Source organism: Delphinapterus leucas, chromosome 5 (assembly GCF_059928025.1).
Source record: "Delphinapterus leucas isolate spDelLeu-1000000601 "Yukka" chromosome 5, BTC_Dleu_Yukka2, whole genome shotgun sequence".
Lineage (NCBI taxonomy): Eukaryota > Metazoa > Chordata > Mammalia > Artiodactyla > Monodontidae > Delphinapterus > Delphinapterus leucas.
In genome coordinates this window covers 70965290-70988610 of record NC_143133.1, presented here as the reverse complement: position 1 = coordinate 70988610, position 23321 = coordinate 70965290, and the positions used below count along the sequence as shown (strand labels likewise).

General features: G+C 40.7%; 2 protein-coding genes across 4 annotated transcripts in view; one reads left to right on the top strand and one right to left on the bottom strand.

Annotated features, from left to right (window-relative positions):
* Window positions 1–23321, top strand: part of TXK (TXK tyrosine kinase) — a 93706-nt gene that overhangs the window by 55028 nt on the left and 15357 nt on the right. The window contains exons 12-15 of one of the 3 annotated variants that reach the window (XM_022564809.2): window positions 272–336; window positions 2401–2519; window positions 4218–4375; window positions 7074–22015. In XM_022564809.2, coding sequence (XP_022420517.1) covers window positions 272–336; window positions 2401–2519; window positions 4218–4375; window positions 7074–7142 — 411 coding nt within the window. In that variant the 3' untranslated portion in view covers window positions 7143–22015. Of the gene's footprint in view, window positions 1–271; window positions 337–2400; window positions 2520–2841; window positions 4183–4217; window positions 4376–7073; window positions 22016–23321 lie in introns of those variants that run through there. The other 2 variants (XM_089911895.1, XM_089911896.1) reach the window with 2 other exon arrangements.
* Window positions 17259–23321, bottom strand: part of NIPAL1 (NIPA like domain containing 1) — a 25560-nt gene continuing 19497 nt past the window's right edge. The window contains exon 6 of the mRNA XM_022564840.3: window positions 17259–22993. Coding sequence (XP_022420548.1) covers window positions 22374–22993 — 620 coding nt within the window. The 3' untranslated portion in view covers window positions 17259–22373. The remainder of the gene's footprint in view (window positions 22994–23321) is intronic.

Genomic DNA, 23321 nt, shown 5'->3' with positions numbered 1-23321 from the left:
ACTTCTTGAGAAAGATTACACATTTTAAAAAGGAAAAGTGTTAAAATTTCTTTTCATTTTTTGTCATTTCTTTGAAAAGTCATTAAAATCCATCACATGAGGGCAGATACATTAAATCATATGTAGCATCGATAGGTATCACCATGAAATAACATGGCTGTTCACACAGAGAGGTAGTGCTGGGGCCCGAAGAAACTAAGGAAAAGGAGAGTAGAAACTCTGGAAAGAGAAACTTTGTATTCACACGTGGGTTCGTTTCTTCTCCCTATAGGCCGCGAGGAATTGTTTGGTCAGTTCTACAAGTATAGTAAAAATTTCAGACTTTGGAATGACAAGGTATGTGATATTCTTTTTTGTTTGTTTACTCACAGGAGGGAATCTTACATTAGTCTACAGACAAAGCGAAGATGTTTTTGGCTTTGTTTTTTTTTTCTCTGAGGGCAGTGTTGATGTAGTTGTATGGCCTGCTGACCCACTTTGAACTTTAGGACATGCACCAGTGTTAGCTGTGAGGGCAACGGAGGCTGTGGGCTATTCTGATCTTCTTTCAGGCGGTTATTAATAAAACTATGTCATATCTTAAAATTCAAAAGAATTTCTCAGTCTACTTGTCATATATATATAAGGTTAAGAAAAAAGCTTTCCTTATATATGTATATTTCTGAAATAGAGAAAGAATAAATTTATTTTCTCAGCTCTGATTTTTCTGTCATCATCATGCATTTCTCTTATCAAGTGTAGCAGCTGACTCTAAGCCTACAGCACAAGAGTGTGAATCATCTGACCTTATTTTCAGCAACTCAGTGCAGTTTACATTTTGCATCTCCTTTCCTTCAGGTTGCTAGAAATTTCATCCCAGTGATTTCAGGGTTTCTCCCTGACGCTGTTCAGGGTCACAATCCAAATTCTGTGTGTCTCATGGGGCCACATACTGGAGATGGCCTGTCTGGTCCCTGTTGTTATCCATTGACACTAGCTTCCTTACAGCCACCATCCTCCTCTTTTGTCTTTGGCTGGCCATCCACACAGGTGGCCGCTGACTCATCTTGAATTTCTGCCTGTAAGATTCCTTCATGTCTGACATTTGCCATGACTAGAGCTCTCCACGTGGCTAAGGCCCCGTCTGCCTTGGCACACCCATAGCCATTTGTCCTCTGGAATCTTTCTGTGTTTCCCAGGGCTTGGCCTGGGAAAGACGACACAGGTTCTGTTTTGCTCTTGAATCCCACCAACCGACTGTAGGGCAGTGGGCTCTTCTTTCGCTGCAGTGTGACTAGGGCAGCCCTCATAGGGTGCAGGGTACAGGACCCTACCTCAGCCACCCCCTAGTGTCTAATACTCCTTCCCTTTCCTTTTGAATCTCTCCCACACCCCCAGCACAAGGGATATTTTTGTAGCAGAATGGATGGTGGTGGTAGTGAGATATCATTCGTATTCATGAGCCATTCTCCCAGATATTTTGTTCATAACTCAGTCCTTCTCCTTCTCTGGAAAGTCTAGACTTTTGAAACTCAAAAGCTATAAAAAAATGGCTCTTTTCCTTTCGTTTTCTGTTATTCATTCTTTCCTCTAGTAGAATGACCTCTGGCTCAATAAAGGACTTAAAGGTGCGGTGAGGTAAGGTATGTGCGAAACAAGTGGGTGTGTGGGGAAGCATTAGTAAATATATTAATTTTATATTTAATATATATAGTATATATAGTATACTATATATATATATATATATATATATAGTATTTCAAAAATACTATATTGCATACTTAAGGAGCTACACAGCACACGTTAGCTATCCTCTCTTTTCTCCAGATTCCCACACTTGGATGTTACTGTGTATGATTTTCAAAAAAGAGAGAGGGTTTAATTTTGTTGTTGTTATTTTTTTTAAAGGAGATGATAGTTGTTCCTGATTTATTTCCATTTGAATAAAGGCATTAGAGATTTTACATACCAAATGTATTACGTTCAAATACTTTTATTTTTCCCCTTCTCTGTCCTGCAAAAATTATATGTATATAGAAAGAAAATAAGGCATCAAACTTCGAGTTTATTCTTTCACATATATTTATCTTTTTAAAAAAATAACCTTGGTTGTTAGCGCATTCAGCATGCTTCTTTGCAGAATTAGGAATTTATCATAACTAATCAGTGGAGCATGTTTCAGACTGAAGAATTGCTATGGTTTTCTGAGATCCAAATACAATAAATGCAATTGAGGCTTGGTTTAAGGAGGAAACTCTATAAGGGCTACTTTCTCACTTTGATAGCAAGAAGAGAAGGTATACTGAACCTTTCTGTGGAAAATACTTTGTATTTTAGAAATCAGAGTTAACTAAAAGGATTTGAAGTAAACTTAGCTTAGAGGTAATTAACACAATGTGCTCTGAAATCTGATGGCCCTAGGTACGTTTTGGATGATGAATATATCAGTTCTTCTGGAGCCAAGTTCCCAGTCAAGTGGTCCCCTCCTGAAGTTTTCCATTTCAATAAGTATAGCAGCAAATCTGATGTCTGGTCATTTGGTGAGTGAATTCGATGTTCATTTGTTGGAGCTTGATTTAATAAAATAGAGATTGCTCTTTTTTAAAAAAAATATTTATTTTTTTATTGGAGTATATTTGCTTTACCGTATTGTGTTAGTTTATACTGTACAGCAAAGTGAATCAGCTATATGTATACATATGTCCCCTCTTTTTTGGATTTCCTTCTCATTTAGGTCACCAGAGAGCACTGAGTTCCCTGTGCTATACAGTAGGTTCTCATAAAATAGGGATTGCTGTTTTAACTTTGATTTCTTAATATGATGTAGCTAAAGGTCTTCTTATAACTGTGTTTCTGTCTTAGGCGTTCTAAACACATCAGGCTGTCTTTGGCAACTGGTGTCATACACCTTCTTACATGAAGTTTGCCTCTTGGATCTTCTCCCTTCCCACTGAGCACTTGCTGTAAAACCATAACAAAGTCTACTGATCTAGAAAACCAACTCAGCCAACTCTCCCACACCACAGAGACTTGCAAGAAAAACTGATCTTACGGCATCGTTAAATCTTGAGCGTAATTAATAAACTTCATTGTCTGACTTTGAGTGATGCCGTCTCATTTACATTATCACCTTCCTATTTTGTGAAATTAGACATAGGCTTCCTTGGGATCTATCCATTGCTGTTTATATTGGGTAATGCTCTTCATTGAAAAAGAGATACTGTGGACCTCTGTCCCATGGAGTTTGTTCTTTGAGTTGACTTTCAAAAAATGGCAACAAATGTATAATAATCTATCTATTCTCTTTCACCTGTACCTTTCTGGATGGCTTCTTGGCTTTGGAGAGACATCTGCACCCTCAAAGGGTGTGAATATTATTGCCCACAATAAGGTTAAGCCTGTATTGATCTCATTAGCTCTCCACTGACATGTGGTAGTCGTGGCAGGTGACATTATAAGCTCTACGGGAGAGCAGTTAAGCTGTGAGACCAGTGGATAGCAACACAAGGATCTCACCACGTGGTTGTAGAACATTTAGAACTCCTTGAGTTTTACCTGACCACTTGTCTTTCTTCCTCACTGTACAGTGAGCTTCTTGAGCACATAGACTGGTTTCAGTCTTAAGAATCCTCTGGCTCTAGCACAGGCCTGGCCTCTGATCAATACCTAATACATATTTGTAGAATAAGTGAATAATTAAATGAACTCAAATTGGGAGCCTTGAAGGAGTTTCATCACTCCATCAATGATTTTTGAACACCTACTTATAAACAGAGCCCCTGCCAGATTTTCTGGGACTCTACCCAGCAGTCTTTCAGTGGGAAGATGGGAACGCATGCCATCTACTGGCTGGTAAACTCTTGGCTTTAGCAGGCAGCAGGGGATCACACAATTCTGTCATTTTCTATGGAATGGCAAAGTTTCATTGATTTCAGGGTGTGGAGACATGAGCAGTACTTTGAAATGAAGATGCTGCCAGCATTTTTCTTCCAATAAGGAGGCAGTCGTGACCAATGGAAAAGGAAAGGCATTGTTTTCACTTGGAATATATTCAGTTCATAGGCCTCTTCAAAAAGTAAGATGCACAGGGTCTGCTTCCTAGATAGAACTGCTGTCGTTCTGGATGATTGTAACTCAGTGACTGCAGGAGGAAAATAATGGGTTGTAATTTGAAACAGCTGTTTCAGTTCCAAGTAACCATTTCTCTAACCCCTTATTTTCATGCATTTTATTTGCAGGAGTTTTGATGTGGGAAGTTTTTACAGAAGGAAAAATGCCTTTTGAAAATAAGTCAAATTTGCAAGTTGTGGAAGCGATTTCTAAAGGCTTCAGGCTGTACCGACCTCACCTGGCACCGATTTCCATATATGAAGTCATGTACAGCTGCTGGCATGAGGTGAGTGCCCCTTACTTTCCTGCAAAGGTTGGCAGTTCCAGCCTCTGAGAGTAGATCTGTTTATCACCCACATTACTCCAGCACTTCGTCATGGCAGGAAAAGGTGTCTATTTCTCGGTAATGACCCCTGAGAGCCAGAAGTACTTCCACTACAAAATCATTAATCCATTTTGTTTTTAACAATGGCCTTTCATCTGAGGAATTCAGTGCATTCCCCAAGTCTTATCTTGCTGAAGTTGGTTCCTGCAGAAACTCTCGATGTTACTAAAGCCTCAGTGATGAGACGTTTTACTCCTTTTAAGAACTGCTTGGGTGGAAACTAAGGGTAGAATCAGGCTTGTTCAGTTTCCACATTGAAAGAGAAGGATGGTGTTTTTATTTACTTCACTCTAATTTGTCTTGCTTTTCCAAGGCTAAAAGTAATGGGTTTCATCTCTCCTATGGCACTCAAGACTCCTGATAGAGAGATTAAACGAGAATAGGAATGAAGGCAGAAAGTGAAGGAATGAAGCCAGGAACTTTTACTCGGAAAATTATCTCCTGGGAGGCCAGTTTCTCTTTTACTTGAAATGCCAAGCTTTAAAATAAAGCCAGAGGGTTTATATCCCACCTCTGTCTTTTCTGGGCGCTGACTCAACACACCACTCCGCTTCATCAGCCTCCTCTGTGATTTTGACAGTTCTCTCTTTCTAGCTGACTGTTTCAACCCAGAAAAAACTACAGCTGGATGAGGATTTCCTCCTGGCTGACAAAGAAATCACTTGACTCCCAATACACAAACACTAAAAATATTCAATATTTCAAGAGCGACATGGTTGTTTCCATTCCAGAGAAGTATTAATTTTATAAAGATCCCCAGTGTATGAAAATACTTTGCATATGATTAACTGTTCTGCAAGGAATCTTGAAAGACGTAAAAAATATTAAGTGAGATGTTAGTAGCAAACAGATGTCTTAAGAGCATCTTTGCAATAACAACGTAAATAGCTTAGGAATATATATTGTATATTAAGCAATATACTTGTACATGCACATACAATATAATACATTTTGAGATTTTACATATCTGTGGAGAGGAGACAGAGAAAGGAGTCAATAAGATGCTGACAAGAGGACGAAGTAAACGAGGCGCTTATGCGCCTCTAGATTCAAATGTGATTATGTTAGCAGTGATAACACTTGTTTCATAGGCTTTACTACCTGCACAACCTCAGCACCAGCAAAAAGCTCCACTATTTATTCTTGAAGTCTCAAGGAGCCCTTTATGTGTGCTCACATATCCTTCTGCTCTGTCCTTTAATTTTTAAATTTTATTTATTTTATTTTTTAAAAATTTATTTTATTGAAGTATAGTTGACTTACAATGTTGTGTTAATTTCTGCTGTACAGCAAAGTGATTCTGTTATACATATATATACATTCTTTTTCACGTTCTTTTCCATTATGGCTTATCACAGGATATTGAATATAATTCCCTGTGCTATACAGTAGGACCTTGTTGTTTATCCATTCTATATATAATAGTTTGCATCTGCCAAACTCCCACTCCATCCCTCTGCCACCCCCTTCCCCCTTGGCAACCACAAGTCTGTTCTCTATGCCTGTGAGTCTGTTTCTGTTTCATAAATAAGCTCATTTGTGTCATATTTTAGATCCCACATATAAGTGATATCATATGGTATTTGTCTTCTTTTCTGACTTACTTCACTTAGTATGATAATCTGTAGTTCCATCCATGTTGCTGCAAATGACATTATTTCATTCTTTGTTATGGCTGAGTAGTATTCCATTGTATATATGTACCACATCTTCTTTATCCATTCGTCTGTCGATGGACATTTAGGTTGTTTCTTGCTCTCTCCTTTTATTGATGCCTTCTGTTTACAAGCCACAAAGGGTGGTGCCTCCCCACTAACCCTGCTGCCAGGGACCTCTGTGAGAATGTGGCTACCATGAGTAGTTCTGTTTCCCATGGATTTCAAAGATGCCGTGGAGCTTCCTCTTGGAGCCAAAGTCAAACCGCATCCCACTGTGAAGTAGGAAAAAGGCTCCAATCCTTGGTTTCATGGTTGGAGATTTTGTTGACTGAGCCTTAAGACAGCACAGTCTGTGCTCTAAGACCTGCAAAGTGCCTCATGAACACATGGCTTTTGCTTTTTGACTAAAATCCATCTTTCTACAGGGGGTCAGGTGTAGTGAATAATTGGGGATGAGCCTGGGGGCTTGGGGCTCTAGAGGCCCCTCTCTCCCAGCTCTTCCTTTACCCTGTGTATCAAGTCATCCAAATAGATCTCTAGAGCAGTACTGTCCAATGGAACTTTCTGTGATGATGGAAATGTGCTATGTCTGCACTATCCAGTATGGTAGCCACACCTGACTATTGAAGAATTGAGAAGTGGCTAGTGTGACTGAGAACTGAATTTTAAAATGTATCTTCTTTTAAGTAATTTAAATTTAAATAGCCACATATGGCTAGTGTTTGCAGCTGTAGCTATTCTACTTTTGGAGCGCTCTCTACCGTTACATTTTCACACTCATGCCTCGCTCAACTGCCATTCATGTCCTGCGTATCAGCCAAGATGCCTTTCTCTTCCATTTGCGGTGAACCAGCCTGGATCCAGGTCCTGCCAGCAAGTTCTAGAGCTGGTGTCTGAGTGAGTCTTAAGCTGAGCTGACCACCTCTACTTCCCTTTTCCAGAAACCTAAAGGCCGCCCGACGTTTGCTGAGCTGCTGCAGGTTCTCACAGAGATTGCAGAAACCTGGTGACCTGGAGAGAATGCCAACCCAGAGCATCATGGGGCAAGACTGTCACAAAAGGAAACTCTGGGTGGGGTCACTGATGGTGAATATCTTCCTTTAGAGTCACTGACTCCTGGAAACAGTTCAAAGATCACAGGCTTTTCCAACTTTTTAAAGCTTAAGAATATTCTGACAATAATTTTTCTACGTGTGTTTGAGAGTGACTTCTAAACTCTGATTTTTCTGTAATATTCTTCATGTTCCATATGTGAAGAAGGGAAAAATGCTCCATAGTGGTCGTTATGGTGGCTGCTCTTCACCAGAGAGCCCCTGAGCACACCTGAAAACCTGATTCTTTACTGAGGAAAAGACTGAAGAGGAGGAACATTCTTTATTTTGGTGACCCATGCATAGAAGATGAAAATAAATTCTGCCTGCTCCTGGAATAAAGGAGCCACCCGTGCAGAATCTCATGCTTTTGAACTGTACAGATCTTTATGAAAAACGCACCTTTACAAACCACATGAATGTGGGCATTCTGGAAACTGTCTTTCATAATCTTCCCTATGTTATTTCACAAATTTATTTTTGCACAGATCTGGTTATTTTGGAGACAGTTTCCTGTGTTCCAGTATTGAATACTGTTAGAAAGTTCTTCTTTGAACAGGTCCTGGAGATGATTCTATTTCTAGTGAGATCCATTGTCCAGGACAATTCAGAACCTGAATCTCAATTCTGAGATTTCACACTTTGTACATGTGAACTTGGACGATTGAAGAAGCCTCATTTTGTCATAGGAAGTACCTCCAGTACCTTTTCTAGAAGAGGACTTTCTTTTTCCACAAGAACAAGAGGAGGGCTTCCCTGGTGGCACAGTGGTTAAGAATCCACCTGCCAAGGGCTTCCCTGGTGGCACAGTGGTTGAGAGTCCGCCTGCCGATGCAGGGGACACAGGTTCGTGCCCCGGTCCTGGAAGATCCCACATGCCGTGGAGCAGCTGGGCCCGTGAGCCATGGCTGCTGGGCCTGTGCGTCCGGAGCCTGTGCTCCACGGCGGGAGAGGCCACAGCAGTGAGAGGCCCGCGTACCGCAATAAAAAAAAAAAAAAAAAAGGAATCCACCTGCCAATGCAGGGGACACAGACGGGTTCGAGCCCTGGTCCGGGAAGATCCCACATGCCACAGAGCAACTAAGCCTGTGCGCCACAACTACTGAGCCTGCGCTCTAGAGCCTGCGAGCCACAACTACTGAGGTCCGCGTGCCACAACTACTGAAGCCCGCACACCTAGAGCCCGTGCTCCGCAACAAGAGAAGCCACCACAGTGAGAAGCCCGTGCACCGCAGCGAAGAGTAGCCCCCACTCACCGCAACTAGAGAAAGCCCATGCGCAGCAACGAAGACCCAACACAGCCAAAAATAAAAAATAAATAAAATAAAAAAAAGAACAAGAGGATGCAAAAACAAGATATTCAAATATTACACCAAGTTCCATGATTTCTGAAGTCCAGGGTATTTGGATTCAAGATGAAAGAACCAGGAATCACAATTAAATCTTAATTTTTCATGTACCATTTGTAGGAATGATTGGAAATTGATCTTTGTCATCCTGAGTGCTTTGGAAGTACATAGGGAAAAGGGTGCTGCAGAAAGCTGGAGTCATTACCATTAGGTTTAACAATGGGAGCCTATTATTTGTGGATTGTCCCACCCTGCATCATGGTTCTGGGGGAACGTGTTTTATGATTCTCATGAGATTCTAAGATGCTGGCTGTCAGTAGCTGTGACTTTTAAATCATATTTCCCCACTCCAGCAATGACATCTTTGACTATCAGTGGTACTCAATCAGTGTGCATTGAAATAGTGAGCATCAGACACAAGAATTATCAATCTTGATCATGCAAGTGGTGGCCTCAGAAATCTTTGAGATACTATGCTGTTTCTGAAGCTATCATCTCCCTTCTCCTAATGATTCCTACTATGGGGAGGTGAGACAGAAGGCTCCTACTACTGATACCTTAGTTCAAGTGAGATATGTGAAAGCCTAGCTCCAGAAGACATGAGACTGTTTAACAGCAAAAGCCAAGGGAGGCGAGGTTAATATTATGACATAGGAAATAAAGAAGTATCAATATATGCAGGAAGATGTCTTTCTCAGGCTTTGCTAAGCTTAGAAGTCCCCACTCCCCCCTCCAAAAAAAACACAAAAAACCCAAACCCAAACACTGAAAACATAGAGCATCTGCCATCCCTATAGATGCAATGCAGGGAGACAGTACAGAGTAGACTTATGCCTGGGGATCATATGGCAGCAGCCAGCACTTCTAAGAGCATATATTGGTGTTGGCAAGCAAATTCTATTCATTTTAACAAGTCAGGAAAGTTTGAGACACCAAATTAGGAAAGGAACAACTGGATTGTCACGTAGGTAACTGAGACTCCAGATAATGTGTGAATTTGGAATGTCTATGGACAGAGATTCAGCATTTTCTGTCTAGCAAAAGAAAAAAATTCTTTAAGAAGTAGTCATATGACTTCTCCTGGAAGAGAACTATGTTTTGCAATGAATCTCAATATTAGTTATTGATATGGGCTCTCTGTGGGTAGCTTAACTAGTTTGGGGTGAGATAGTGCAATACTTAAACAGCTCTGCGTTAGAAATGAACAGGAAGTTTAAGGGTTGGTTGTGGGTGAGAGTCCTAAAAGGAGAAGACAGGAGGTCAGAGGAGAGAGGAGAAGCTCAGAAAAATGGAAGGAATTTGGAGGCCAAGCAGAAGATGTGATCAGTGTGAATAATAGGTTGGCAAGAATAGCCAAAGGAATTTTTTTCTTTAGTAAACTTTTTATTGAAGTACAATACACTGTCCCACTATTGCATTGGTAACAGGTTTGACTGTCAGTCAAACTCATAAGACGCAGTAGCATTTGATCCAGCACTTAGTTTGCTTAGCTTTTTAGAAGGATTCAGGACAGGAAAGAGCAGGCACAGCCCTTCAGTCTCAGTGGAAGCCAACAATTCTCCATGTGCATCGATGCTTGGGCCCCTCCTCTCTTGCCTAGAGACTTGTATATAGTTGCTGGTGATGAGGCCATGGGGTGTGGGGTTCGTCTTCATACAAAGAAGCTTCTCCCTGGGTTTATCACCCGTCATGTAGGCCTACAGTTGATGGGTCTCCCAGCCCATGTGCTGTTTCACAGATCAGAGATTTCACAGTGTGTAAAATACATGTCTGGCCTTGGTACCCAACATTCCAAGTCTGTCTTAACTTGGGGACATATCTAGGGGACTGATGCTGGGAGAAGACAAACCTAAAATCCTCCCAGGAAGGTCTAGGTCTGGGAGAAAAAGAGCACAGGCCTGCTGTTAACCCTTTGCTCACATATACATAAACAAAAGTACACAAATCATATGTATATGGCTTAATTTTCACAGTGAATAATATGTCTGTGTAACTCGCACTCATATCAAGAAATGGTTACATTCTAGAATTTCAGAATCCATTCTCATTTCTATTTAAGTCATTAAACTAATAGTAATCAGTATCCTCATTTCTAACACCATGAACTAGTATGAGGTATTCTTGAACTTTCTATAAATGGAATCCTATGGTATGGACTCTATGCGCCTGGCTTCTTTTACTTAGTACGTTTGTTTGATCCGTCCGTGTTGCATATAGTTGTATTCATTCATTCTCATTTGCATATAGTCTTCTACTGTTTATTTATATCACAAATTATTTATCTGTTTTACTCTTGATGGATATTTGGGTTGTTTCCAATTTTTGGCTATTAAGATGAATGCTGCTATGAACATTGTTCTACATGTCTTTTGGTGAAAATATGTATGTATTTCTGTTAAGTATATGCCTAGGGGTGGAATTCAGAGCTAAAACATATGTTTATGTTCATTTTTTGTAAATAGTGCCAAAGCCCAAATGCCTTTTTACCAGTTGGTTGCTATTCTTTTAATAACTCACCCTATTCCCTTGCCTGTATTGTCCTCTGCTCTTTCCTTGTATCTGCCTCAAATTGTGTTCCCTTGGAAGCACCTTCCAAACCCAGCAGCACTTAGAGTGAGGGTGGAGGGTTATATTCTTTTGGGGCTTCCTAAGGACTGGGTATGTGGTTTGGGCCAGGGGCCGACTTCCCAACTCCCTTTAGAAAATCTTCCTCCAGTTCAGGGCTTCTTAGTCTCCGTGCTATTGACATTTCGGGCTGGATAATTCTTTGCTGTGGAAGGATGTGCTGTGTATTGTAGCATATTTAGCAGCATCCCTGGCCTCTACTCACTAGATGCCAATAACACACCCCACTCCCCCTAGTGGTGACAACCAAAAATGTCTCTAGAACATTGCCAAATGTTCCCGGGCGGGTAAAAGTCACCCTTGCTCGGGAACCACTGATCTAGTTACAAAAGGATCTTGACCTGAGATTAAAGACATCCATGAACTTGAAAGGAAAAAAAAAAAAATCACATCTTTGTTTTTACTAGCCTTTAACTAAAATTTAGCATTTCCTGTCATTCTAAATGTAGGCAAACAAAACAAAACAAAACCCCAAAACAACCAACCCCCCGCACCTCCAAAACCCCAGTACATTATATTAGCAATGTCTGTGACTTTGTCTTAATGTTATTTTCATATCATGTGGGAGTTTCAGCGTTCTTGAGAAAGAATTTGCATTCATCACTACTTCAAAGTCTCAGCTTTTAGGACTGCCACTAGATCTTGTCACTTAACTCAGTAAACAAGACATGTTACTAAGGCACACATGTTTTTAAAATATTTTGATAACTTTCATTCAGTATAATTGGTTACCTTATTAGTTGTGTGTATTTTTATTTTATTCATTTAAAAACATTATGCCGAGAAGGGGTATAACGGTTTCACTGGACTTCCAAAGTGATTCGTACCATTAAAAAAATTAAGAACCCCTGGTTTTTTTTAACATCTTTATTGGAGTATAATTGCTTTACAATGGTGTGTTAGTTTCTGCTTTATAACAAAGTGAATCAGCTATACATATGTTCCCATATCTCTTCCCTCTTGCGTCTCCCTCCCTCCCTCCCTCCCTATCCCACCCCTCTAGGTGGTCACAAAGCACTGAGCTGATCTCCCTGTGCTATGTGGCTGCTTCCCACTAGCTATCTGTTTACATTTGGTAGTGTATATATATCCATGCCACTCTCTCACTTTGTCCCAGCTTACCCTTCCCCCTCCCCATATCCTCAAGTCCATCCTCTAGTAGGTCTGTGTCTTTATTCCCATCTTACCCCTAGGTACTTAATGACTTTTTTGTTTTGTTTTCTTAGATTTCATATATATGTGAAGAACCCCTGTTTTGTTTTTTTGTTTTGTTTTTGTTTTTCTGCGGTACGCAGGCCTCTCACTGTTGTGGCCTCTCCCGTTGCGGAGCACAGGCTCCGGACGCGCAGGCTCAGCGGCCCTGGCTCACGGGCCCAGCCGCTCTGCGGCACGTGGGATGTTCCCGGACCGGGGCACGAAGCCGTGTCCCCTGCATCGGCAGGCAGACTCTCAACCACTGCGCCACCAGGGAAGCCCTGTGAGGCTTTCTTGAATCACCCTATTTAAAATGATAACACCACCATGGACTTTCCCTGACTCCCTTTTCTGTATAATTTTTCTCTATAGCTCTTAACACTGTATAAAAATATAATACATGTATTCTTATTTATTCTGTGTATTTACTGTCTCCCTACCCTTGAAACTGTAACATGTGTGAGTTCAGGCATTTTTGTCTATTGTTCACTGCTGTATCCCCAGGTCCTCGAATAGGGCCTGACACAGAGTTAAGCTAAATAAAGACTCATGGAATAACCCAATGAAATAAAAGCAGCGGAATTATCCAGAGGCTTCGTCTTCCAGAGGTGGGGGACCAGTCTTATAAGCAGCTCTCCTCTTGGGATTCTGGGCCAATCCATTGCTTTTCCACACAATGGTGGATCATTTTTCCTTCTGGTTGTAGTGTATAACCTCAGGTGGTCATCCATTCTTCTTTTTGGTAGAAATCTTACTTTTTCCAGAACAATTTGACTTACATGTACATTTTCTGTATCTCCCTCTCCCTATTTATGTAGAGAAAAATACATTATGTTAGGGATTGATATCAGATTAATAGAAAAAAAAAGATATCTGAATAAATCTACAGAGAAATATAAATCCATATAGACACATCAATATTTAATAGAGGAAGTAGATAATCCTTATGTCTGCAGCAAGGATGGAAATTTCCTCACACTACTGCCGGATGTACGAGCAACCTGCAGATACTTTATTTTGTCTGTAATTTTCCTATTTTCCTCGGGTGCCCCTACTTGCTGGGAAAACTCAAGTTAGCTCAATCTTGTAACTTTAGTCCAGGGCAAAACCAAAAATATTCTCTGTGGGTGAAGTGGGTTGTCTCTCAGATTTTGCCTTTCCCTCTGTTTCTGCCAAGGTAGCATCTGGGCATAGAAGAGAGAGGGGTGGCTTTATCCGGGGGTGATATTCAAAATATTTACCAACCGATTTGGTACAGGTACAGACCAATCAGAATGGATGCTGGTGCCAATAATCCGTCCAGCCCCCCCGCCCCCGATGCAGACTGCGACTATCCGCCCTGGCAAGGTGACCTCAAGGTGGTGACGTGAATGGGAGGGCTGCTTGGATTGGAGCAGTGTCCCCTGGCACCTCTGGTCTCAGCAACATTCCTTATCAGCCTGGTTGCTGCTTGCCCTGCTGGCATTTGCAGACCATGTTGGTGGCTGGTATAGGTTGGCCTCTCCTGAATTGGTCAGGAGAAGGTATTGGGTAAGTGAAGGTATTTCAAAGATAGTATACCTGTTCCCTACGTCCTTGTAGGAGTTGGGGGTTTACCTTCCAAAAGTCAGGTATAACCCTTTCTTCTTCCTTTTATGAAAGGTTGAAATACTCAGTTTTCTAGGCTGTCTTGTGGCAAGCATACCCACATGAGAAAGTTCCACATAACGAGATGCAGCCACGAGCACTTGATGAGAGCTTCCCTTCCTGAAGGAAAAAACAAGTCTCACCAAAAGGAAGTTGCTTCTTCCTGCTTGGAACATGGCTTTGAGACCTGAAGGTGTAATGTCTATCTGGGACTCTGAGGAAATAAGCATGAAGATGAAGGCCCATGGATGGAGTTGCCAGATAAAATATAGGCAGCCCAGTTATATTTGAATTTCAGATAATCAACAATCTTTTTTTTTTTTTGGCCGCCGCGCGGCCCAACCAGGGATCATACCTGTGCCCTCAGCAGTGAAAGCACCGGGTCCTAACCACTGGACTGCCAGGGAAGTCCCAACAAACAGGTTTTTAGTGAAAGTGTTGTAGCCTTTTCTCCTGTTGTGGTCACCCCCAGAAATGGGTGAACCCCTATCCCAAATTTGATTCCAATGTTGCAACTGTTGATGTCATACACATACCGAGAGAGTAGGAAAGATTTCCGACTCACATAATGAGGGTTTCTGGGGACATCAGGGGACAGGTTCCCCAGCAGACCCAAAAATGACTTGAGAGAGCAGGGAGGGGCAGCCGCCTTGGGGTTTTGTGGTGAGGAGGGCTGGAGCTGAGGGGAAGGGGCTGAGCTTGCGTTGTTTGACCTTCTAGCTGGTACCGAAGGAGGGAGCAGCCGTTCTTATCAGCTCGCTCAGGCGTGGGCAGAAGAGAAGGAGGCATTGATGGGGCTTGAAAACTGTCATTCATTAGTCAAACATCAAAAATGGAGTCAGACTCTTTGTTACAGTAAGTGTGTTCCAAAGATTGTATGGACATACTTATACTGAATTGATATATCGTGTGTCTGAAATTCAAATTCAGCTGGGTGGTGTTGTTGTTGTTAAATCTGGGAGCCTTATCTATAGAGCAGAAAGATACAAAGGGCATGCATGAGTCTCTCCTGTCTTGTGGAGCCGTTGCGCCAACCCTGAACTGCCCACTTCCAGACTTCTTGTTTATGAGACAAATGAATCCCCATTTCTTTACAGCAGTATATTAGATGTTGAATTACCTGAAGCCAAACCTGTTCCTAAATGATACATCTCTACTGACTCTTCTGTTGCCAGTTATCTAGAGCTCTTCCGTTGAAAGCTACTATACGCTTCTACACAGGTACAGATTATGTACCTCACTTCAAAGATTGTTGAAATCTGTCTAAGAAATTGAAAATAACCACAACCACAGAATGTGCATATATTATATTTCCGCACTTTAAAAAAAACAACTTTGCAGTTGGGATGTGACTTGTATAGGTGGGGTCTTAGATTAGATCTGTTGTTCTCAACCCTGGCTGCATGTGAAAAATCATCTGGAGCGCTTCTAACAAATAGCGTTGCTGTACCCCACCCTCAAATGATCTCTCTAATTGGTCCCAGGTGGGGCGCAGGCACAGGAATGTACAAAAGCCTTCTCAGGTGGAAGTAATGTGCAGTTAGGGCCAAACACCACTGCATGAGATAAAATACTTTATGTATGTATAGATGTGTTTACTCTGGGTCAATCCTTCTTGTGAAGTTTTTTAAAAGGTTGAACTAAGGGAGAAAGATGTCTCATCGATGCCTGATGACTAACAGCTATTCAACGGGAAAGCATTGGATGCTTTAGCCAGCCTGCCTTAAGACACCAGCATGGCCAGGGAATCAAAGCCAAGGAGAGCAGAGGGAATACAATGGCTTTTTACAAGGAGCCAGAAATCCAGAGGCAGGAAGTCTGCAGCTTCTCCCCACTTGATAGCAGTCCTACCAGGTCTCTGGAGAAGATATTAAAGGAGCCAATAGAGGATTCTACTCTGTATATCTCGTGGGGGTGCGAGGGGGGAGGTGGGTAGCGGCACACGACGTGCAGAATTCCATGAAACCTCAGGAAAGAGCCAAAAGTTCAAATATTTTAGGAAGGGGGTTTGTTGTTTTGTGAAATCTGCTGGTTGATTGGGGAAAATGAAAGTCAGGTGAATCGACTTCTGACTCTGAAAGTAAGCCTCGTTTTCTTGTCTGCTTGGGAACCAAACTGGGCGTGTTTCTGTTCAGCTGCATGTTTTAGATCTCAGCCTTTATGTCTCATTGACGATCCTGAAGTCGTGGACTTTCAGAGACACTGCACACACAAATGTGTTTGGTAGAAGTGTTCAGTCTTCAGTCTGTTGGACTGTAAGTTATCCTGATGTTGTAAAGGTACATCATGTGCTCGTGTCGTGGGGACCTGCTTCATCCAGCCCCAGCTACTCCACACTGTGCAGCAAAACAAGTAATATAATACTTGATCTTGTTTGACCAGTTCCTCCACGCTTTTTATTTTTCCTCTGGCTGCGGGCTAATCTCCCATCAGCAGGCACGTCCCCATAAGAAGTGGAACTGCTGTGTGTAACCTGAATTGCACTGAATTCCTTCAGTCTGCCTGATTCTAAACCAGTTTGGTTCTCACAGTGAAACCACATTGTGATGCCACTGATGTTGATCCTCTTTTTTGCCCATGTGGACTCAATCCAGCAGCCTCCCTTCGCTGAGTGTCTGTCTGTCTCAGTACTTGCTGAAAGGCTGAATCACTGCCTTCCTTAAGTTTACACCCTGCGCTCCTATGATCCGTGCTCTCAAAGCCTTGCCCTTTTTTCTGTGCATGCAAGATTACTCAGAAGGAATTAAGTGTAAATAAGGTAACAAGGGTAAATAAAACCCCATTCTATCCATAAGAATTTATTTTCTGTTTCTTGCAAGACTTGCCCATTATAACTCAGCCCTACTGTTCCATGGGTTAAGAAGAAGTGTGATCTCTTTTATTCAACTATACTTTATCTAAATCTCTTCTAGTAATATGATGCAATGTTCATAGTGAAAACAAAGGCAAAAGCTAATTGAGAGACAAGGAGACCTTCTGAGCCGGAGAGCTAGTTTGTCCATTCCTGGTCTGTGAAACAATCTTGTTTTATTGCGCTTAGGCTATGGGATCTTCTTGAGTTTATTTTCTGAATGTTTGTTAGGCACAATTAACTTAAGGAGGAGCCATATACCTTTACCCAGATCCATTCCAGGCAAGATCTAGAGACTTTATCCATAGATGCTAAACAATCAGGGCCCTGTATTTGGTTTCTGTGGTTGGTGAGTCCCTATAGAAGTCATTCACAATGCAGTTCACAAGCTTTTTTTTTTTTTAATGCTTTTATTGTACCTAGTTTAAAAAATTTTTTTATTGAAATATAGTTGATTTACAATGTTGTGTTAGTTTCAGGTGTATAGTAAAGTGATTCAGTGATTTTATATATATATATATATATAATCTATTCTTTTTTTAGATTCTTTTCCATTATAGGTTATTATAAGATATTGAGTATTGTTCCCTGTGCTGTACAGTAGGTCCTTGTTAGTTATCTATTTTATATATAGTTGTGTGTGTATGTTAATCTATTTTATATATAGTGTGTGTGTATGTTAATCCCAAACTCCTAATTTCTCCCTCTCCGCCCCACCACCCTTTGGTAATTATAAGTTTCTATGTCTGAGTCTAGTTCTTTTTTGTAAATAAGTTCATTTGTATTATTATTATTTTTTAGATTTCTTGTATAAGTGATATCATATGATGTCTGTCTTTCTCTGACAGTATGATAATCTCTGGGTCCATCCATGTTGCTGCAAATGGCGTTATTTCATTCTTTTTTATGGCTAATATTCCATTGTGTATAGATATACCACATCTTCTTATTTATTTATTTATTTATTTTTGGCTTTGTTGGGTCTTCATTTCTGTGCAAGGGCTTTCTCTAGTTGTGGCAAGCGGGGGCCACTCTTCATTGCGGTGTGCGGGCTTCTCACTGTCGCGGCCTCTCTTGTTGTGGAGCACAGGCTCCAGACGCGCAGGCTCAGTAGTTGTGGCTCACGGGCCTAGTTGCTCCGCGGCATGTGGGATCTTCCCAGATCAGGGCTCGAACCCGTGTCCCCTGCATTAGCAGGCAGATTCTCAACCACTGCGCCACCAGGGAAGCCCATATACCACATCTTCTTTACCCATTCATCTGCTGATGGACATTTAGGTTGCTTCTATGTCTTGGCTATTGTAAATAGTGCCACAGGCTTTGGGGCCAGATTGAGTTGCATGCTGGCAGTCAGGAGTTACTGGCTAGATCACAGAAGGCAGGGGGTGGGAAGGGATTCTGGGAACATGGTGCTCAGAACATGGCTCTTATCTCCACTACCAACCCCCTCCATGTGCTTACCCCCAGTCAAGTAGTTGCTGGGGCCTACATGTGGCTGGGTGCGAGTGAGGGCCATGTGGTCTTATGAGGGTCCCAGTACAGAAAACTGGTGTGAGGCCTTGTCTCCTGAGGGCTGGACAAGCTTGAGGCTGGTAGGGCTTGGCCTGAAGAGATTCTGCCCCCTCTGTCCCCAGCCACAGGGGAAGTTCTACATATAAAAATGAAAGTGGCTTCTAACTCAAAGGCTTTCTCCCATACTAATGGCATTAATGGAGATTCAGTTTTCCCTGAGGAAGAAAGGTTTTTTTGTGATTTGTGACCAAAGTAGGAAAAGGTATCTCAGGTAGTCGGCTCTCTCAAAAAACTTTGTTTTTTTCAAGCAAAGCTTTCATTGGGAAACATATGTTGTTCATTGTTATAGATAAAAGTTAAGACTCTTTGTAACCTAAGCTTACCTCTTGGAGGCTTCCTATACACCGCAGCTAGGGTACTGAAATGTTTGGTGTACACTAACACAGCTTGCTGGGGGAAGCTGTCGTTCATTCTAACTCTGCTGAGATGTGCTCCACCAAGGCCTCCTTAGACGTGCCTACATTCCGTGGAGTGGGTAGTCTGGGAGGTTTGAGGGACTTGGATTTGGGTCCTCATTCTGATCCTAAGTAACTGTGCGATTTAGGGAATTGCAAATTATTTCTGTTCGTTTACAAAACAGACACAGGTAAGAAAGAGGCCTTCTGTACTCTAGACAATTCACTTCCATAGAAACAACTGAGGGAGTTATTCTCAAACATGAATTCAAATCAGAACAGGGAAAACTGATAAAGTCATGGTGATGTGCTCAATACTGAAGTTCTAATGGGGTAGAAGGAAATTTGCTGAGGGTTTGCAAATGTAAATTTTCATGTAATGCAATGCTACCAAATATTGTTATAATGCTTTTTTCTCCTCCTCCTCCTTTTTCTTTTAAATTTCTGAACTGAGGGGAGATTTCATTACACCGACTGTTCAATAAAATTATCAAAAGATAAGATAGTGTCTCCTACCTTTTGTTCAGGAGATGGTTTTGTGGAGAGCCTTTTTCTAAAACAGATTTTAATTTCAAGGAAAATGACAAAGCATTAAACAAAGTGCAGATTTTTTTTTAAACCTCAGAATTTTCTTTTTAATTTCAAGGGGTATTTTTGCCTTTACGTAAGCTTAACTTCAAGAAACTCAAAACTGAACTCCAACAAGCATAATTAAACCACATTATTTGATTGCAAATGAAAAACATACAGAAACATTAGTTTAAAAGTTGTAAACTTTCTAAAATGAACAGTATTTATAAACATTTGAAAAATAGAAAATTTCATGATCATAGTTTTTTGAAACATTTGAAAATATTTCATATATATTCATATAAAGTACTTTTCCACAAAGTTTTGATGGAATGTGAAGATTGCATTTAGTTTGGTTTTATTAGGAAAAATAAAATATTTTTGTCAGAATCATTTTGTATTGTTGAGATAGTATACTGATGGAATTCATTTTCACTCAGATTATTAAAAATGAACTAAGGCAACACAAATTGAAAAAAGAAAAAGAATATATGAAAACTAGCAACTAATGGTCCTTACCTATATAGTACTGAGACTATGAGAATTAAAATGTTGATTCAAAGAGAACTAAATTGTATTAAATGCCTCAATATCAGGCACGATGTGGGTGCTTTCCACATATATGTATTTGATTTCGTACTCTTAAAACAAAAATGTTAATTTAATTGCATGTTGCCAAATCGAGGGTTTTATGAACATTCTGAAATCTGAACTAGAAATAAAATCATTAACCACTGACCTAAGAATAAAATTGTAAGTTGAAAAATAAAATGAAACTATTATGTTTATAGAATTAGGAAAAGCTTTCCATTTGGCTGTGTGAGGACAGCTTTGTGATCCTTAATGACATGTGTACGGATATTCACATAATAAATCTTAAGGTATCTATGTGAGATAAAGTATACATATTAAAATATATACATATGAGACTACCAGTTAAGACTAACACAGTTAGTCTCAATACAGGGATCCAGCATTTTATTCCTCCTTAGACAACATCTTCCTATTTGGGAAAAAGTACTCTGGGTTTCGGATTTGCAACATTTTAGTTTTTCAATGCATATGCCCACCAGAGATTTTTAGAGTTTTTCAAATGTTTCATTGTTTCTCAACAGATTTCAGCTCATTAGCTCTTTCTCAGACTTTCTCCTGGGTGTATGTGTCAACACCATTTCATTTTCCAACCCAGTGTACACATGGGTTCTTGTGTTACAAGAACCTTTAACCTGGGCACAATATACCAAGGGCAAAGCTTTGTCAACAGGTGACGTTGAAGAAATATCTAACACTAAGATACAGTCGAGTGGAGGACTACCCCAACCTCAGGTTGGATGCTATTAATTTCCTCACCAAGAAGGTGTCCTGGAGAAATCAACAGAGTTTTCAACAGAAAAAGAGAAACTTAAAAGAATTTCTACAACTTTCAGACACTACTTTTTGAGAGAATACTTTTTGTACAAACTTGTGTTCATAGCTTATATATCTGATATACAATTAAGGTGAAACATCAATCAACACAGTAAACATATAGTTGACCTACGGTATCAACCCGTGAATCTTCCACAGATTATCAATTTTCAAAAGTTTAGAATGCACTGAATTGCACTCAACACTAAACTATGCCAAAGAGACTATGCCAGCACTTTAGGGCTTTGCAATCATCTCAGGTCATCACCGTGAAAATCAATCACAGTTCAACCGAACTGGGGAAATGCTAAAGTCACTTTAATAGAATTCTGAAGAAAAGAATCTACTATTATTACCCAGAATAGACTTGAGGTAGATTACAAACAAACAAAACTAATAACATTTGACATTAGAAGAGAATAATCCAGTCAACCTGAAGAGTTTTTGTTTGTTTTTAATGTCATAATTTTTTGGTGAGGATTTTTTTTGAGAGAAATAAATTAGTCTAGAAATAAGATAGCTAATTTCTTTTCCATTAAATCAATGAGAAAAGATTAATGGATTAATCTATCCATAAACGGTAGAGACCACCAAAAATCTTACTCCTGCCATGCACCTGGAGTGAGATAGGAAATTTTTATGTAGGCTTTAATAGGAAAAGGTATTTTCCTGTAGTATTCCCTGAGTTTTCTAAGAAGTTAACTTGCCTTCCTATTCTCCTCAAACTCCTCAATAAGTTACAATTTATAACCCTTTCATAGGCGTGTTTGTCTTACACATTCTAGCCCACCAAGCAGCAGATTTCCAACATGTCTATTTTTTTCTTTAACACTCTACCCGTTAGCTACCTAGTTTAGAAAGAAGGAAGTTGTAGAAGGTGGGAGGCATCAGTGATCTCGCTTCTCAGTTTTAATAATTTGAAACTATGACTCATTAGAGAATGGTGACTGATATTCTGCTTATCAGCGCACAGTTGTGTTTACCTGTGAATTACTGAGAGACTAAGAATAGCGGCCAAAGAAATGAAGAGCCACCTGGCAGAACCAAACATATTGTGACCAGAAGAAAGAGATCATTCTGAGAGTTATCCAACTCTGACTTCTTTCATGCTTAGGGAATATTTCAAGTTTGCAGAAATGAAAAACAGCAGAAGCCTTCTGGAGGAGGATCAAAACTTTGATTTTCAATTTTTTTTTTTTTTTTTTGCGGTACGCGGGCCTCTCACTGCTGTGGCCCCTCCCGTTGCGGAGCACAGGCTCCGGACGCGCAGGCTCAGCGGCCATGGCTCACGGGCCCAGCCGCTCCGCGGCATGTGGGATCTTCCCGGACCGGGGCACGAACCCGTGTCCCCTGCATCGGCAGGCGGACTCTCAACCACTGCGCCACCAGGGAAGCCCTGATTTTCAAATTTGATGGCCAAAAATAAAGGCATTTTTATTTGGCCTCATGTCTAAATTATTAGTTAGAACTTTAAAAATGCCAGCTTTCCTAATAGTTGTTCCAAGAATCAGGTATTCCTTCTCCTCTCCAAGTGTCTCTTAGCGGTTAAAGTTCAGGGTTTCTAGCGACTTTGATCATCAGTCCTGCTAAACAAGGTAATGTCATCATCAAATCCTGGGGCTGAACATTCTACATTCTCTAGTAAGACGTATTTGTCTTCATTGCCATTCAGAGAGAGGACTTCTTTCTGAGTGGTGGATGTCAGATCACTCCAGGTAATGTCAGTGTTTTTAAAAGCATGTAGAAGGAAGATGCCATTGATAATGGTGAAGAACCCACTCAAAGTCCCGATGATATCTCCAGCATTCATGCCATACCATTCTTGGAATAAGATGATGGAGCAAGTTACTACCATGGAAGTGAAGAACACATAATAAATGGGAGTCACAAGAGATGTGTTAAAGGTGTCCAGTGCCTTGTTGAGATAGTTAATCTGTGTTGTCACTGAAAGCACGAGTACAGCCAGCAAAACAAAGACCAGGGGATGCTTATAAATGGGCTTCCATTCCAGTAGTTCCTTAATGGCAATTCCCAGGCCCTTGACAGAAGAAACTGAAAATGCTCCAATCAATGAACAGATTGAAATGTAGACCAATATATTGGTCTGTCCTTTCTTGGGAGCTACAATCAAAATCAGCACCAAGGAGATCACAGTTATGATCACAGCAAAGGAGATAAATCCTGTTAGGAGGAGAAAAGAATTAGACTTCAGAAAATGCTAATAGGATCAAATCTTTTTGAAATCTTGTTAGTCATGAGTTTAGGAGCCTAGGTGTTTTAGAAAGAGACATGAGACTAAATAAAAAAACAGGAGCAACAACATTTTACTGCATGGCTCAATATTTCACAATGGACTTTCACAGACATATCATTTGAACCTCACAGACAACACTATGAGGTACAGCAGGTATTGTCTGATTGACTTTTTATTTTCAGAGGGAGAAAGATGTGAAAGTTCGGGTTGGAGTATAAGTCTTTTCCCTTTTCTATCCCCATCTCTTCCTTTCAT